This window comes from Dermochelys coriacea, chromosome 27 (genome assembly GCF_009764565.3).
Source record: "Dermochelys coriacea isolate rDerCor1 chromosome 27, rDerCor1.pri.v4, whole genome shotgun sequence".
NCBI classification, from domain to species: Eukaryota; Metazoa; Chordata; order Testudines; family Dermochelyidae; genus Dermochelys; species Dermochelys coriacea.
In genome coordinates this window covers 276,030-290,349 of record NC_050094.1, presented here as the reverse complement: position 1 = coordinate 290,349, position 14,320 = coordinate 276,030, and the positions used below count along the sequence as shown (strand labels likewise).

Here is a 14,320-nt window from a genome sequence, read left to right as displayed (position 1 = left end):
TGCCAGGTTCTGGTGCTGAATATACTGCTGGATAATGCGTGTGGTGTTTAATGTGCTCCTATTTGCCAAAGTGATCTGAGCAGGCTCCATGCTTGCCGTGGTATGGCGTCTGCACAGAAAAAAGGCGCGGAACGATTGTCTGCTATTGCCCTGATGGAGGGAGGGGCGACTGATGACATGGCTTACAGGGTTGGTTTACCGGGAATTAAAATCAACAAAGGGGGTGGCTTTGCGAGAAACTGAATGGCCGCCTCAACGATAGAACTCAAAACCTCAAGGATAGAACTCAAAACTGGGTTTAGCAGGCTGTCGATTTCACACAGGGAGGGAGGAGAAAATGGATACAAAACAAATCTGGTCTATTTCTTGTTTTAAGCCTCTTCATCTATCTTTATACATCATGTTGGCAGCAGACTGTGCAGTATGACCACTAGCCATCGTCACCTCCTGAGTGCTCGGCAGAAGACGGTGCAGTATGACTGCTGGCCATCATCTTCTGCTGGCTGCAAATTAAAAGGCAGTGCACTGCCGGTAGGACTCAATCACCATGAGACGAAACAAGGGAAATGACCTGGCTGAGTCACTCCCATGTTTGCCCAGGGGCCCGGTTAAAAGAGCACCCAGGACTATGTCGACGATGGCTACCAGTCATACTGCACTGTCTGCTGCCAAAAGGCAATAAACTGCTGCTGTGTAGCAATGCAGTACCATGTCCGCCAGCACCCAGGAGACATACGGTGACGGGTAGCTGAGCGGGCTCCATGCTTGCCGGGGTATGGTGTCTGCACAGGTAACTCAAGAAAAAAGGTGCAAAATGATTGTCTGCCCTTGCTTTTATGGAGGGAGGGAGGGAACGGGGGCCTGATGATATGTACCCAGAACCACCCGCCACAATGTTTTAGCCCCATCAGGCACTGGGATTTCTATCCAGAATTCAAATGGGCGGTGGAGACTGCGGGAACTGTGGGATAGCTAGCCACAGTGCAAAGCTCTGGAAGTCGACTGTTGCCTCGGTGCTGTGGACACAGTCTGCTGACTACATGCACTTAGAGCATTTGTATGGGGACACACACACTCGACTGTATAAAAACACTTTCTACAAAACCGACTTCTATAAATTCGACCTAATTTCGTAGTGTAGACATACCCTAAAAAGGGGAACGACCAGCCAAATACCTGATTAGGGGTATAGAATGGCTTCATATGAGGAGAGATTAATAAGACTGGGACTTTTCAGCTTGGAAAAGAGGCGACTAAGGGGGGATATAATAGAAGTCTATAAAATCATGTGTGGGATAGAGAAAGTAAATAAGGAAGTGTTATTTACTTCTTCTCATAATATAAGAACAAGGGGCCACCAAATGAGATTAATAGGTAACAGGTTTAAAACAAACACAAGAAAGTATTTTTTCATGCAACGCACTATCAACCTCTGGAACTCCTTGCCAGAGGGTGTTGTGAAGCCAAGTACTATAACGGGGTTCAAAAGGGAGCTAGATAGATTCATGGAAGATAGGTCCATCAATGGCTATTAGCCAGGATGGGAAGGAATGGTGTCCCTAGCCTCTGTTTGCCAGAAGCTGGGCGTGGATCAGTTTATGATAACCTGTCTGTTCATTCCCTTTGGGGCACCTGCCATTGGCCATTGTTAGAGGACAGGATACTGGGCTTGAAGGACCTTTGGTCTGACCCAGTATGGCCATTCTTATGTTATGTTCTTAAACTGCCCCCATCCCAAAACAGGGATAAACCTTCCTTCCACTCACCACTGTCTCTCATCCTTCCAACTTCTACTGACGTGGGTTTGACCCAAGTACCAGTGGACTCCCAGTTGCAGACGCACTGGCATAAATAGATCACCTAATCAGACATGCAGAATACTGTTCAATTGTATTGCTATGTTCCTATGATGCACTCATCCCTGCGGGATCTAGGATCATGCAACACTAGAGCCATGGCTTTCACAGCATAAAGCACAGCTCATTTTCCCACAGTGAGATGAAACAATGAAAGAAGAAGGAGACAACAAGGGAGCAGATGTTTCCATGTGGTTTTAGTCCAAGACATTAACCACTGCAGAGATATGTACTCCCTGCTCCCATCCCCACCCCAGACAGCAGAGCCAGAGACAGCCAGGTGTTGCCATCACACAGAATGAACCTTTGGCCAGAAATGGCTCATACTCAGGGCTGCGTAGCTCTGTCAGTTAGGGGCAATATTTTTTTGCTGATATCATTATGCTGGTAAAAGCCCTCTTGTAGATGCAATTATCCTGGGATAATGGTGCTTATACTTGGATAGCTTAGGCCAGATCTACACTACACAGTTTTGGGGTCATAGCTATCTTGGTTAGGAGTGTGAAAAAATCACCCCCAACAGACATTGAAAAGCCTCCCATTTAGATGCAACTTACCTCTACAAAGGAGAGTTGTTTGCCAGTGCACTGCATGGCATTCAGGGGAGTGGTTTAACTAGAATGGCAAAGGAACTGCATGGTTAGAGCTTGACTGACAACACCGCTGTTGAGCAGACTAGCCCCCACTCTGGTTCCTCAGCTTCCATCAGCTACCCTGGCCTGAGCACTAGAGGTGGGGCTTTGCTGCTTTCTCTAGGTTGGTATAGTTAAAGCAGCAACATTTGTAAGTGTAGACGAGGCCACAGTCTCACATACCGAGTGACTTTTATAGAGAGAATTTCAACCAAATGGTGACTAGCCATTGTTGAGTATACCAGTGGGACAAAGGTCCTGGCCAAATGCTCCTCTTCCGTGTGCTTATCTGAGTGGAGGAGGGGGCCCAGTTGGGGGCTGGAGAGAGGGGGGAGGTTTGATTTGCAGTCTGCAGCATGATTCCTCCCTCTCTGAGTGGAGGAGGGGGCCCAGTTGGGGGCTGGAGAGAGGGGGGAGGTTTGATTTGCAGTCTGCAGCATGATTCCTCCCTCTCCCACCGCCCCATGGCTGCCACTTAATGCTCAAAATGCAGGAAGAATTGCCTGGGGCAACGGCAATGATTTAGCAAACCTAGTGCATCTGCTCCTTTGTCTGCAGCACAGACCAATCGATTCAATTGACATCCCGGCTTGGGAAACTAAACATGCATGCAATTCCCATCAGGCTTGTCGCTGCAACCACAGAAAACAATCCTGCGACATGGAATGCAAATCCCACTCCAGTCCCCTCTGCCTTGAATGGGAATGCTGGACAACAGGAAATGGCCCATTAGCATCCGTGAGGCTGGCTCGCTAAAACAAAGACTGATTGCCTACCTTGGTGTCTTCTGTGTCTGACTGAGTGCTTGTTTCTTCATCGTAGAGGTCGGACTCCTCAGAGGCAATTGGCACTTGGACAGTCAGGTTGGGGTTGTTAATGAAATTCATGTGGTCCAGCTCATCCACAAACAACTGCTCTTTCCCAGCTACTCCATCCATATACTCTGACTTGGAATCCTGGCCTGAATCCATGTGGTTTAGCACATAGTTGTCTTTCTTATTATCCTCTTGTTCCTCGGCTGGCTCTCTCTTCTCCTTCCACTGCAGGTGAAGTAGTGTGAAGACAGTTCTCTTTACAAAGTCAATCGCCCTGGTGATCCTGCCAATAGCAATCTGCAAATTGTTCAACTCACCATCATCATCAGAAGCCGCAAGGCTATCGGCGCTGAAGGAGCTCAGCAGCAAAGCTAAGAAAAGGTTCAGGACCTGGAGGGGACAAAAGCAAACACCAGGTCTAGTGTCAGACATGAGCACAATCCTAGGGTCTAGATCAGGGGGAATCCCTAGGAGGCTCTCAATATTTTCCTTGGTGTGGACCACACCTTACTAAGACAAAATCTCTTATGGACACTACCCCTCCCATTTGTGACTGTGTGGACCTGATCCTCCCATACACATAACATCCCTGTGGTCCTGACAGTAGTTGCTCCCCTCTGGAGGAGTCACAGTAGGAAAGTGTTGATCCATTAGTAAGAGGAGCTCTTCACTGCTTGGTTGACCCAGGTGATCAGCACCCAGGTCTGAGCACCCAGTGAGCCTCGCCCAGGAGTGAGCATTCCTGCTGCAAACTGACGTGCCCTTCCTTGGCAGAGGCACCCTAGAGTCTTTCCCACACAGGTGTGCCCATTGTGGGAGAACTTTTGTCTGTCTGGGGGGGGGGGGAATTTCCCCTGTGTCCTTACTGCAAAGTGTGTGGGTTCGAGACCAAGTTAAATCAGAGCCCAGGTTAACTGCGCTGTGCAGATATAGCTTCAGTATCTTTAATGCAACACAGTGTGTTATTGCTTCTGTAAAAAGGTCTGTCACCCCATCGCCTCCTGGTGTTCTGTGCTGCTATTTCATCTCCATTCCCATCTTTTCTGCCCCTGCTCTCCCCTGCCTGGTCTGTTCCCAGAGCTGGCCCATAAGGTCTGGTGCCCTTCTTCCCATGTTCCCCTGGACGTGCTGCCCAGCTGCCTCATTCCTTCCTCCCCTGCTGGTGGCCCCAATTTCTCCTTCTCCTGCTTGGTTCCATCTGCCTTTCCACCCCACAGGCTCTTATCTGCAGTGAAGAGCCTGGAGAGCTGTAGAAGCAGCAGGAGATGAAGAGGGAAGAACCAGCACCATGTGACCAGACAGCTCTCCACGACCACTGGCTCCATGTGTAACACCGAAAGACCCCACTCATCGGTGGGTGGGATTGAACCTGGGACCTCTGGAGCTTAGTGCATGAGCCTCTACAGCATGAGAACAAGGCTGGAAAACAAACTCATTAATCTCTGGTTTCAGAGTAGCAGCCATGTTAATCTGTATTCGCAAAAAGAAAAGGAGTACTTGTGGCATCTTCTCTAAGGTGCCAGAAGTACTCCTTTTCTTTTTTCATTAATCTCTCTAAGTGATCTTGGTGCCACTAGATGGGACATAACATCACACCCTGGATGTTTGGGGGTTACACTGGCTCCCTCCTTAGCAAGCAGAAGTAACATAGGCCCTGAGTCAACCAGGCACCTAAGCATGTGTCTGACATTCAGTATGTGAGTTTCAGAGTAGCAGCCATGTTAGTCTGTATTTGCAAAAAGAAAAGGAGTACTTGTGGCACCTTAGAGACTAACAAATTTATTAGAGCATAAGCTTTCGTGAGCTACAGCTCACTTCATCGGATGCATTTGGTGGAAAAAACAGAGGAGAGATTTATATACACACACACAGAGAACATGAAACAATGGGTTTATCATACACACTGTAAGGAGAGTGATCACTTAAGATAAGCCATCACCAGCAGCAGGGGGGGGAAAGGAGGAAAACCTTTCATGGTGACAAGCAAGGTAGGCTAATTCCAGCAGTTAACAAGAATATCAGAGGAACAGTGGGGGTGAGATGGGAGGGAGAAATACCATGGGGAAATAGTTTTACTTTGTGTAATGACTCATCCATTCCCAGTCTCTATTCAAGCCTAAGTTAATTGTATCCAGTTTGCAAATTAATTCCAATTCAGCAGTCTCTCGTTGGAGTCTGTTTTTGAAGCTTTTTTTTTTTTTTTTTTTTTTCAGTCCACACAAGAGATCCACTTCCGGGACACTACGGTGCTAATAAGCGATGGTCACATAAACACCACCCTATATCGGAAACCTACTGACCACTATTCCTACCTACATGCCTCTAGCTTTCATCCAGATCATACCACTCGATCCATTGTCTACAGCCAAGCGCTACGATATAACCGCATTTGCTCCAACCCCTCAGACAGAGACAAACACCTACAAGATCTCTATCATGCATTCCTACAACTACAATACCCACCTGCTGAAGTGAAGAAACAGATTGACAGAGCCAGAAGAGTACCCAGAAGTCACCTACTACAGGACAGGCCCAACAAAGAAAACAACAGAACGCCACTAGCCATCACCTTCAGCCCCTAACTAAAACCTCTCCAACGCATCATCAAGGATCTACAACCTATCCTGAAGGACGACCCATCACTCTCACAGATTTTGGGAGACAGACCAGTCCTTGCTTACAGATAGCCCCCCAATCTGAAGCAAATACTCACCAGCAACCACACACCACACAACAGAACCACTAACCCAGGAACCTATCCTTGCAACAAAGCCCGTTGCCAACTCTGTCCACATATCTATTCAGGGGATACCATCATAGGGCCTAATCACATCAGCCACACTATCAGAGGCTCGTTCACCTGCGCATCTACCAATGTGATATATGCCATCATGTGCCAGCAATGCCCCTCTGCCATGTACATTGGCCAAACTGGACAGTCTCTACGTAAAAGAATGAATGGACACAAATCAGACGTCAAGAATTATAACATTCAAAAACCAGTTGGAGAACACTTCAATCTCTCTGGTCACTCGATCACAGACCTAAGAGTGGCTATACTTCAACAAAAAAGCTTCAAAAACAGACTCCAACGAGAGACTGCTGAATTGGAATTAATTTGCAAACTGGATACAATTAACTTAGGCTTGAATAGAGACTGGGAATGGATGAGTCATTACACAAAGTAAAACTATTTCCCCATGGTATTTCTCCCTGCCACCCCACCCCCCACTGTTCCTCTGATATTCTTAAAAAGAAAAGGAGTACTTGTGGCACCTTAGAGACTAACAAATTTATTAGAGCATAAGCTTTCGTGAGCTACCGATGAAGTGAGCTGTAGCTCACGAAAGCTTATGCTCTAATAAATTTGTTAGTCTCTAAGGTGCCACAAGTACTCCTTTTCTTTTTGCGAATACAGACTAACACGGCTGCTACTCTGAAACCTCTGATATTCTTGTTAACTGCTGGAATTAGCCTACCTTGCTTGTCACCATGAAAGGTTTTCCTCCTTTCCCCCCCCTGCTGCTGGTGATGGCTTATCTTAAGTGATCACTCTCCTTACAGTGTGTATGATAAACCCATTGTTTCATGTTCTCTCTGTGTGTGTATATAAATCTCTCCTCTGTTTTTTCCACCAAATGCATCCGATGCAGTGAGCTGTAGCTCACGAAAGCTTATGCTCTAATAAATTTGTTAGTCTCTAAGGTGCCACAAGTACTCCTTTTCTTTTTCAGTATGTGAGTGGTTCACTATTTCACTAGGACTATTCACAGAGTTGTAGCAGGGTCACCAACTCTCATGATTTTATCGTGATTCTCACGATATTTGGTGGGTTTTTTTATAACTCTCCAGTTCCTGGATCACATGGTTACATGGGAACCTTGGCTTTTATTTCAGTGAAAATGAGCTCTTAGCCCTCATAGCTGCAGAGAAAAGCTTCAAAATGTGGCCCAGGTGCCTCCACTGAGCATTTTCACCCCATTAATGAGTACAAACAACTTACTTTTCATTTTTTGTTTGCAATGTTGTTGTAGCTGTGTCGGCCCCAGTATATGAGAGAGACAAGGTGGGTGAGATAATACCTTTTATTGGACCAGCTTCTGTTGGTGAAAGAGACAAGCTTTTGAGATGCACAGAGCTCTTCTTTGCTGTCTCTTTCACCAACAGAAGTTGGTCCAATAAAAGATATTACAGCATGCACCTTGAATCTCTTTTAATTGTAATACAAGCTGAGATTCTTGTGGACTCACATGACTCCAGAAGCTGGAGCCTACAAAACCAAACCAATAGCATGAGACTCATGATAACTCAACTTGGGAGAGTTGGTGATGCTACAGTGCTCAAGGACCATCCGTGGTCATCCACGGGAGACTGCAAGTGTGAGAGTTTTCAAAACAGGCAACTGTTGCATGAACCTTTTGGTGCAAAGAGGCTTTTCCTTGCACTGGGCACAGAATCATCCAATTCATGCATTCATCTGTTTCTTTATGGATCTGCACTATTGTCAACCCCTAGCATTCAAAAATCCCAAGGTAACCTAATGGGAGCATGCTCCCTGACTTCCCACCACCCCTGTCTTGACTCAGCACCCTTGGGTGGAGCTTTGGGGGCAAAGGAGCCGTGCCCCAGGCCCTAATCTAATGGAGATTGCTCCCCTCCGCACTGCGCAGTGGTGAAGAGCATGGGGTCCTGCACATGGACCCTCTCATGGGATGCCCTGCCTCAGTCCCATATTGCACTGGCTGCATTCCCACCATTGTCTTCGCTCCAGAGGATGCCCCATTGCACAAAAAGCTAATTGGTACAACCACAGATTTTGCACCAGTATTGTGCTTGGGGCTAAATCCAGCGACTCCGACCCTCCCCAGAGAAAGGCCAGCCTCGCTGCACAATGGGAGTGGCTGGTGCTTTACAGGGTACAGCAGCATCGCCCAGAACGTGAAATGCATTTGCTGTGAAAAACTGACCCCTCCAGTCCAGCCCCCACAGCTGTTGATGTTTGTGCCTCCTGGTGCCAGAAGCACATTTGAGAAGGGAATTAGCTGCTATTCAAGGTCACTGCTGTTTTCACATGGCTCATGCCATATGACTTAAACAGAGTCTTTAAATAAATCCCTGGGACCACACCAATTTAATACTCACGTTAAGTACCAATTACAGCTAATCATTTCTGTTGCCCTTGTCTCCGGAGTGTTTTGGCAGGAGTTGATTACCTTGTCACCTGAGTGACTTCCTCCTTTCCCCCATTAATAATGCCAAAGGAAATGCCCAAAGTGTCATTACTAGAAAAGGGTGACCAGCCATGGCATTATCTACGGGGAGGGCTCCATAAATATACATCATTGTAGCCAGAATGCTTAGGCCATCACCTGGTTTATGCTCCAGGAAACAGAAACACAGTACTGGTCTGTTTTCCCTATGAAGAGAGGAGGCAAAGCAGCTGGACCCAGTGGGGGGATATGGAAGCGGGCCCAGGCTACTCCCCTTTACCTGCGACTCTGCAGAAGTGTCTGCTAGAGCTCTGTGGGCTGTTGTGGGTCTTAAGGGCGGAGCAGTCACCCTCTGAGGCTTGGTCTCCCACGGAAAATCAGGTTGGTTGCTAGTGGGGCTCCAGTGTGAGCACTCTGCAACCTGGGGAAGGGGCCCCCTGCCCCCTCTCCATGCAATGATAAGTCACAAACCCAGTGAATCAAAATTCAGGATGTTATCCTGCCCCTTGGGGGAGGGGGAATTATAGCGCATGGCCTTCAGTCATCCTACATTCTGTGTATAGGAGATCTGGAGGGGCTTAAGGAGTGAGCTCAGGTGATGATCAGTGACCAGAAACTGACAACAGAAGAAGAACAGGAATCAGGGTAGGGGGCGAACCACACACTTACATTGACAGGGCCACATTTTCAAAGCAGCCCCTCAGTTTGCAACTACAGTTTTGCCTGATCAAGTTGTATGACGTCCAAAACCCCAGAGTCGCTGTGCAAGCAGCCATCACACTCACACTCCTACTTACTGCACCCCATCAATAGGGACGTGTTCCAACAGGAAGTACAGATGGAGCCCCCTTGAAAATGTGGCTCTAAAATTGGCATCATTCCTGCCTGGGGCCATGCTGGGGTGGTCTGGCAACGTTCGGTTAGGGCTCCAGTGTTCTAAACACACGTCTCTACTGCAGATGTTCCTGGAGGCGCCTCAGGAGGGCTCTGAATTTTTTCAGTGTGGGCTGTGTTCTGATAAATGGATCCACCAGAAAGACGTGCTCAGTAAATGCTACTGGGGAGGAAGGCTCTACCAGCGGGCAAAGTGGGAGTGTGAATGCATTAGCCCCACAGCTGGGGGCACTACCGGGTTTACAATGGTGCCAATGGCACCATGGCACTGGGCCCACATGCAGAAGGGGCCCCAGCACCTGGACCCCCCACCCCACTCCACCTGCACTCTTCCCCGAGGCCCAGCCCCTGCTTGGCCTCTTCCCCCCAAAGTCCTGCCCATCGCTCGCTCCTCTCCACCCTCTCCTTGGTGTGTGAGCAGCAGCAGGGCCTCGGAGGGGAAGAGGCCTAGTGGGGGCGAGGCCACAAGGCAGAGTGGGGGGGCATGGCCACAAAACATTAATCTGGCCCTGGCTGGGGGAAGGGGCAGGGCAGCCGAACAGGAAAATGTTAGAGTTAGGGCAGATGTGTCTTCCTAAAAGCCATGACATTGCAGCCCCTCCCCTGCCTCCAACACTGCCCTCTGCAGCGTTAGCATCCAGGCCTGATGGAGCTTGTTACGCATCTCACACCCTGTCTCGCACTGGGGCTGCACCTGGCCTGGAACCTGAGCTGTGACTTTCCATCCTGGAGGTGAGCTCAGCCATACTGACAGAGCCTGGAGTTGCCAGCTTCACTGGCCTCTGTGGCCTTCTGCCCTCTTATACCAGGGCTGAATTTGGCCCCCGGGGAGCTGTGGGGGCCCCGAGATGGCAGGAACATCTTTAGCGACACCCACAAGGTGCCATGATGCAGAAGGAGATGCAGTCAGCTGTCCCCTAGATAGGTTTCAGAGTAGCAGCCGTGTTAGTCTGTATTCACAAAAAGAAAAGGAGTACTTGTGGCACCTTAGAGACTAACAAATTTATTTGAGCATAAGCTTTCGTGAGCTACACGAAAGCTTATGCTCAAATAAATTTGTTAGTCTCTAAGGTGCCACAAGTACTCCTTTTCTCCCCTAGATAGTTTTCAACATAAATTCCAACAGGCTTACACAACTCTGAGAAGTAATAGAAGCAATTAGACAAGACACCAGGATGCCTGCTGCCTGGCTCCTTTGGAGGAGAGAACAGGACCCATGCAGCCAGGAAAACAACTTTCAAAGTCAGTGGGTAGATGGGGACCAAGGTTAGAAAGGATTTCACACTTCTCTGGAACTTAGGGATTACATCTGCAATTCAGGCAGTGGTATCAGGGCAGTGAGTAGCTAGGTCATCGAGGGAGGTAAATGGGCCGGAGGCGATGCCGGGGGCGATGCACGGGGGCGGAGGCTGCACGGCTCCCGTGTGGAAATCCAACAGAAGGGGGCACTGCGGAGAGGAGGAGAATGAGGGGAAATACGGGGTGTATTAGGGAGGTGTCAGGATTTGTCATGTGGATGAGGGCGGGGAGGAGAGCAGGTGATATTTCTGTGCTAATCAGTTTTTTACCAAAAAATGAAATTTCAGGTCGAATTCAGTGACTAGTTTTAGCCAAAACAAAATGGAAAAACCTGTAAATGTCCAAACGAAACATTTCAGCATGTCACTTCAGAAAGCCGTTTCGTTTCAGTGTTGACCTACATTTCATTAAAAAACATTGCAAACCTTTCAAACCCTTTGAAAATTAAATGAAATGGTTCATTCAACCCTAGAGTAAATCATTTTGGGTTTTCGTTTTGGCCTGAAAAACCAAAAATGTGTCATTTTGGTTAGATCCAGAATGTCTTTTAAAAAAAACCATTTCAGTTCCCCCAGTGAGCGAGAAAAGCCGGAACTCACCCAGCTCAAAAGTGGAGGTTTCATTGCAGAACTGGCAGGGAAGGACCTGCTCATTGCAAAGGTATCTAGTGCCTCGGGGGGATGGTGATGCTGTATGGAACATGGGCGACTATTTATAATATTATCAATACCAAATTGCAATGACTCTTATACCAGATATGCCACGTAAGGTATCCATGGAAAAGGTATGATTTCCTAAACATGATAACCATGTTTATATGTAAGAGAGCAGTATGATTGCTCAGAGCTCCAGTATGAAACTGGAGAAAAGCCTGTTGAGAGTCTTTGGGTTAAGTTTAGAGGCAAGAGCAACAAGGGCAATGTCGTGGTGGGCATCTGCTATAGATCACCAAGCCAGGAGGATGACATAGACAGGGCTTTCTTCGGACAACTAACAGAAGTTTCCAGATCGGTTCTCATGGTTCTCATGGGGGACTTCAATCACCCTGACATCTTCTGGGAGAGCAATACAGCAATGCACAGACAATCCAGGAAGCTTTTGGAGAGTGTTGGGGACAACTTCCTGGTGCGAGTGCTGGAGGAACGAACTAGGGGCCATGCTCCTCTTGACCTGCTGCTCACAAACAGGGAAGAATTGGTAGGGGAAGTAGAAGTGGGTGGCAACCTGGGCAGCAGTGATCATGAGATGGTCGAGTTCAGGATCCTGACAAAAGGAACAAAGGAGAGCAACAGAATATAGACCCTGGACTTCAGAAAAGCAGACTTTGACTCCCTCAGGGAACTGATGGGCAGGATCCCCTGGGAGAATAAAATGAGGGGGCAAGAAGTCCAGGAGAGCTGGCTGTATTTTAAAGAAGACTTATTGAGGGTGCAGGAACAAACCATCCTGATGTGCAGAAAGAATAGCAAATATGACAGGCAACCATCTTGGCTTAACAGTGAAATCTTCGGAAAGCTTAAAGAGAAAAAGGAAGCTTCAAGAAGTGGAAATTTGGACAGATGATTAGGGAGGAGTATAAAAATATTTCTAAAGCATGCAGGGGTGTAATCAGGAAGGCCAAAGCACAACTGGAGTTGCAGCTAGCAAGGGATGTGAAGGGTAACAAGAAGGGTTTCTACAGGTATGTTAGCAACAAGAAGGTGGTCAGGGAAAGTGTGGGACCCTTACTGAATGGGGGAGGCAACCTAGTGACAGATGGACTACAGGTATTGAAGGGTATGTGCTGTTTAGGAAAGACAGAAGCAAAGGTAAAGGTGGTGGAGTAGCATTGTATATCAATGATGAGGTAGAATGTAAAGAAATAAGAAGCGATGCAATGGATAAGACAGTCTGTCTGGGCAAAAATTACATTGGGGAAGAAAACTAATAAAGCCTCTCCTACGATAGTGCTTGGGGTGTGTTATAGACCTCCGGGATCTAATTTGGATATGGATAGAGCCTTTTTTAATGTCTTTAATAAAGTAATGACAGGTTTCAGAGTAGCAGCCGTGTTAGTCTGTATTCGCAAAAAGAAAAGGAGTACTTGTGGCACCTTAGAGACTAACAAATTTATTAGAGCATAAGCTTTCGTGAGCTACAGCTCACTTCATCGGATGCATTTGGTGGAAAAAACAGAGGAGAGATTTATATACACACACACAGAGAACATGAAACAATGGGTTTATCACACACACTGTAAGGAGAGTGATCACTTAAGATAAGCCATCACCAGCAGCCTGGGGGAAAGGAGGAAAACCTTTCATGGTGACAAGCAAGGTAGGCTAATTCCAGCAGTTAACAAGAATATCAGAGGAACAGTGGGGGGTGGGGTGGCAGGGAGAAATACCATGGGGAAATAGTTTTACTTTGTGTAATGACTCATCCATTCCCAGTCTCTATTCAAGCCTAAATTAATTGTATCCAGTTTGCAAATTAATTCCAATTCAGCAGTCTCTCCTTGGAGTCTGTTTTTGAAGCTTTTTTGTTGAAGGATAGCCACTCTTAGGTCTGTGATCGAGTGACCAGAGAGATTGAAGTGTTCTCCAACTGGTTTTTGAATGTTATAATTCTTGACGTCTGATTTGTGCCAGCAATGCCCCTCTGCCATGTACATTGGCCAAACTGGACAGTCTCTACGTAAAAGAATGAATGGACACAAATCAGACGTCAAGAATTATAACATTCAAAAACCAGTTGGAGAACACTTCAATCTCTCTGGTCACTCGATCACAGACCTAAGAGTGGCTATACTTCAACAAAAAAGCTTCAAAAACAGACTCCAATAAGAGACTGCTGAATTGGAATTAATTTGCAAACTGGATACAATTAATTTAGGCTTGAATAGAGACTGGGAGTGGATGGGTCATTACACAAAGTAAAACTATTTCCCCATGGTATTTCTCCCTCCCACCCCACCCCCCACTGTTCCTCTGATATTCTTGTTAACTGCTGGAATTAGCCTACCTTGCTTGTCACCATGAAAGGTTTTCCTCCTTTCCCCCCCCTGCTGCTGGTGATGGCTTATCTTAAGTGATCACTCTCCTTACAGTGTGTATGATAAACCCATTGTTTCATGTTCTCTGTGTGTGTGTATATAAATCTCTCCTCTGTTTTTTCCACCAAATGCATCCGATGAAGTGAGCTGTAGCTCACGAAAGCTTATGCTCTAATAAATTTGTGAGTCTCTAAGGTGCCACAAGTACTCCTTTTCTTTTTAATAAAGTAAATACTAATGGAAACTGCGTGATCATGGGAGACTTTAACTTCCCAGATATAGACTGGAGGACCAGTGCTAGTAATAATAATAGGGCTCAGATTTTCCTAGATGCGATAGCTGATGGATTCCTTCATCAAGTAGTTGCTGAACCAACTAGAGGGGATGCCATTTTAGATTTAATTTTGGTGAGTAGCGAGGACCTCATAGAAGAAATGGTTGTAGGAACAATCTTGGTTCAAGTGATCATGAGCTAATTCAGTTCAAACTAAATGGAAGGATTAACAAAAATAAATCTGCAACTAGGGTTTTTGATTTCAAAAAGGCTGACTTTCAAAAATTAAGGAAATTAGTTAGGGAA

The 14,320-nt window shown here is 46.9% G+C and overlaps 1 protein-coding gene across 1 annotated transcript in view; it reads right to left on the bottom strand.

The window, feature by feature from the left end:
• SCN4A (sodium voltage-gated channel alpha subunit 4) overlaps positions 1 to 14,320 on the bottom strand; it is a 132,037-nt gene that overhangs the window by 52,457 nt on the left and 65,260 nt on the right. Inside the window, exon 15 of the mRNA XM_038385508.2 lies at positions 3,265 to 3,693. Coding sequence (XP_038241436.1) covers positions 3,265 to 3,693 — 429 coding nt within the window. The remainder of the gene's footprint in view (positions 1 to 3,264; positions 3,694 to 14,320) is intronic.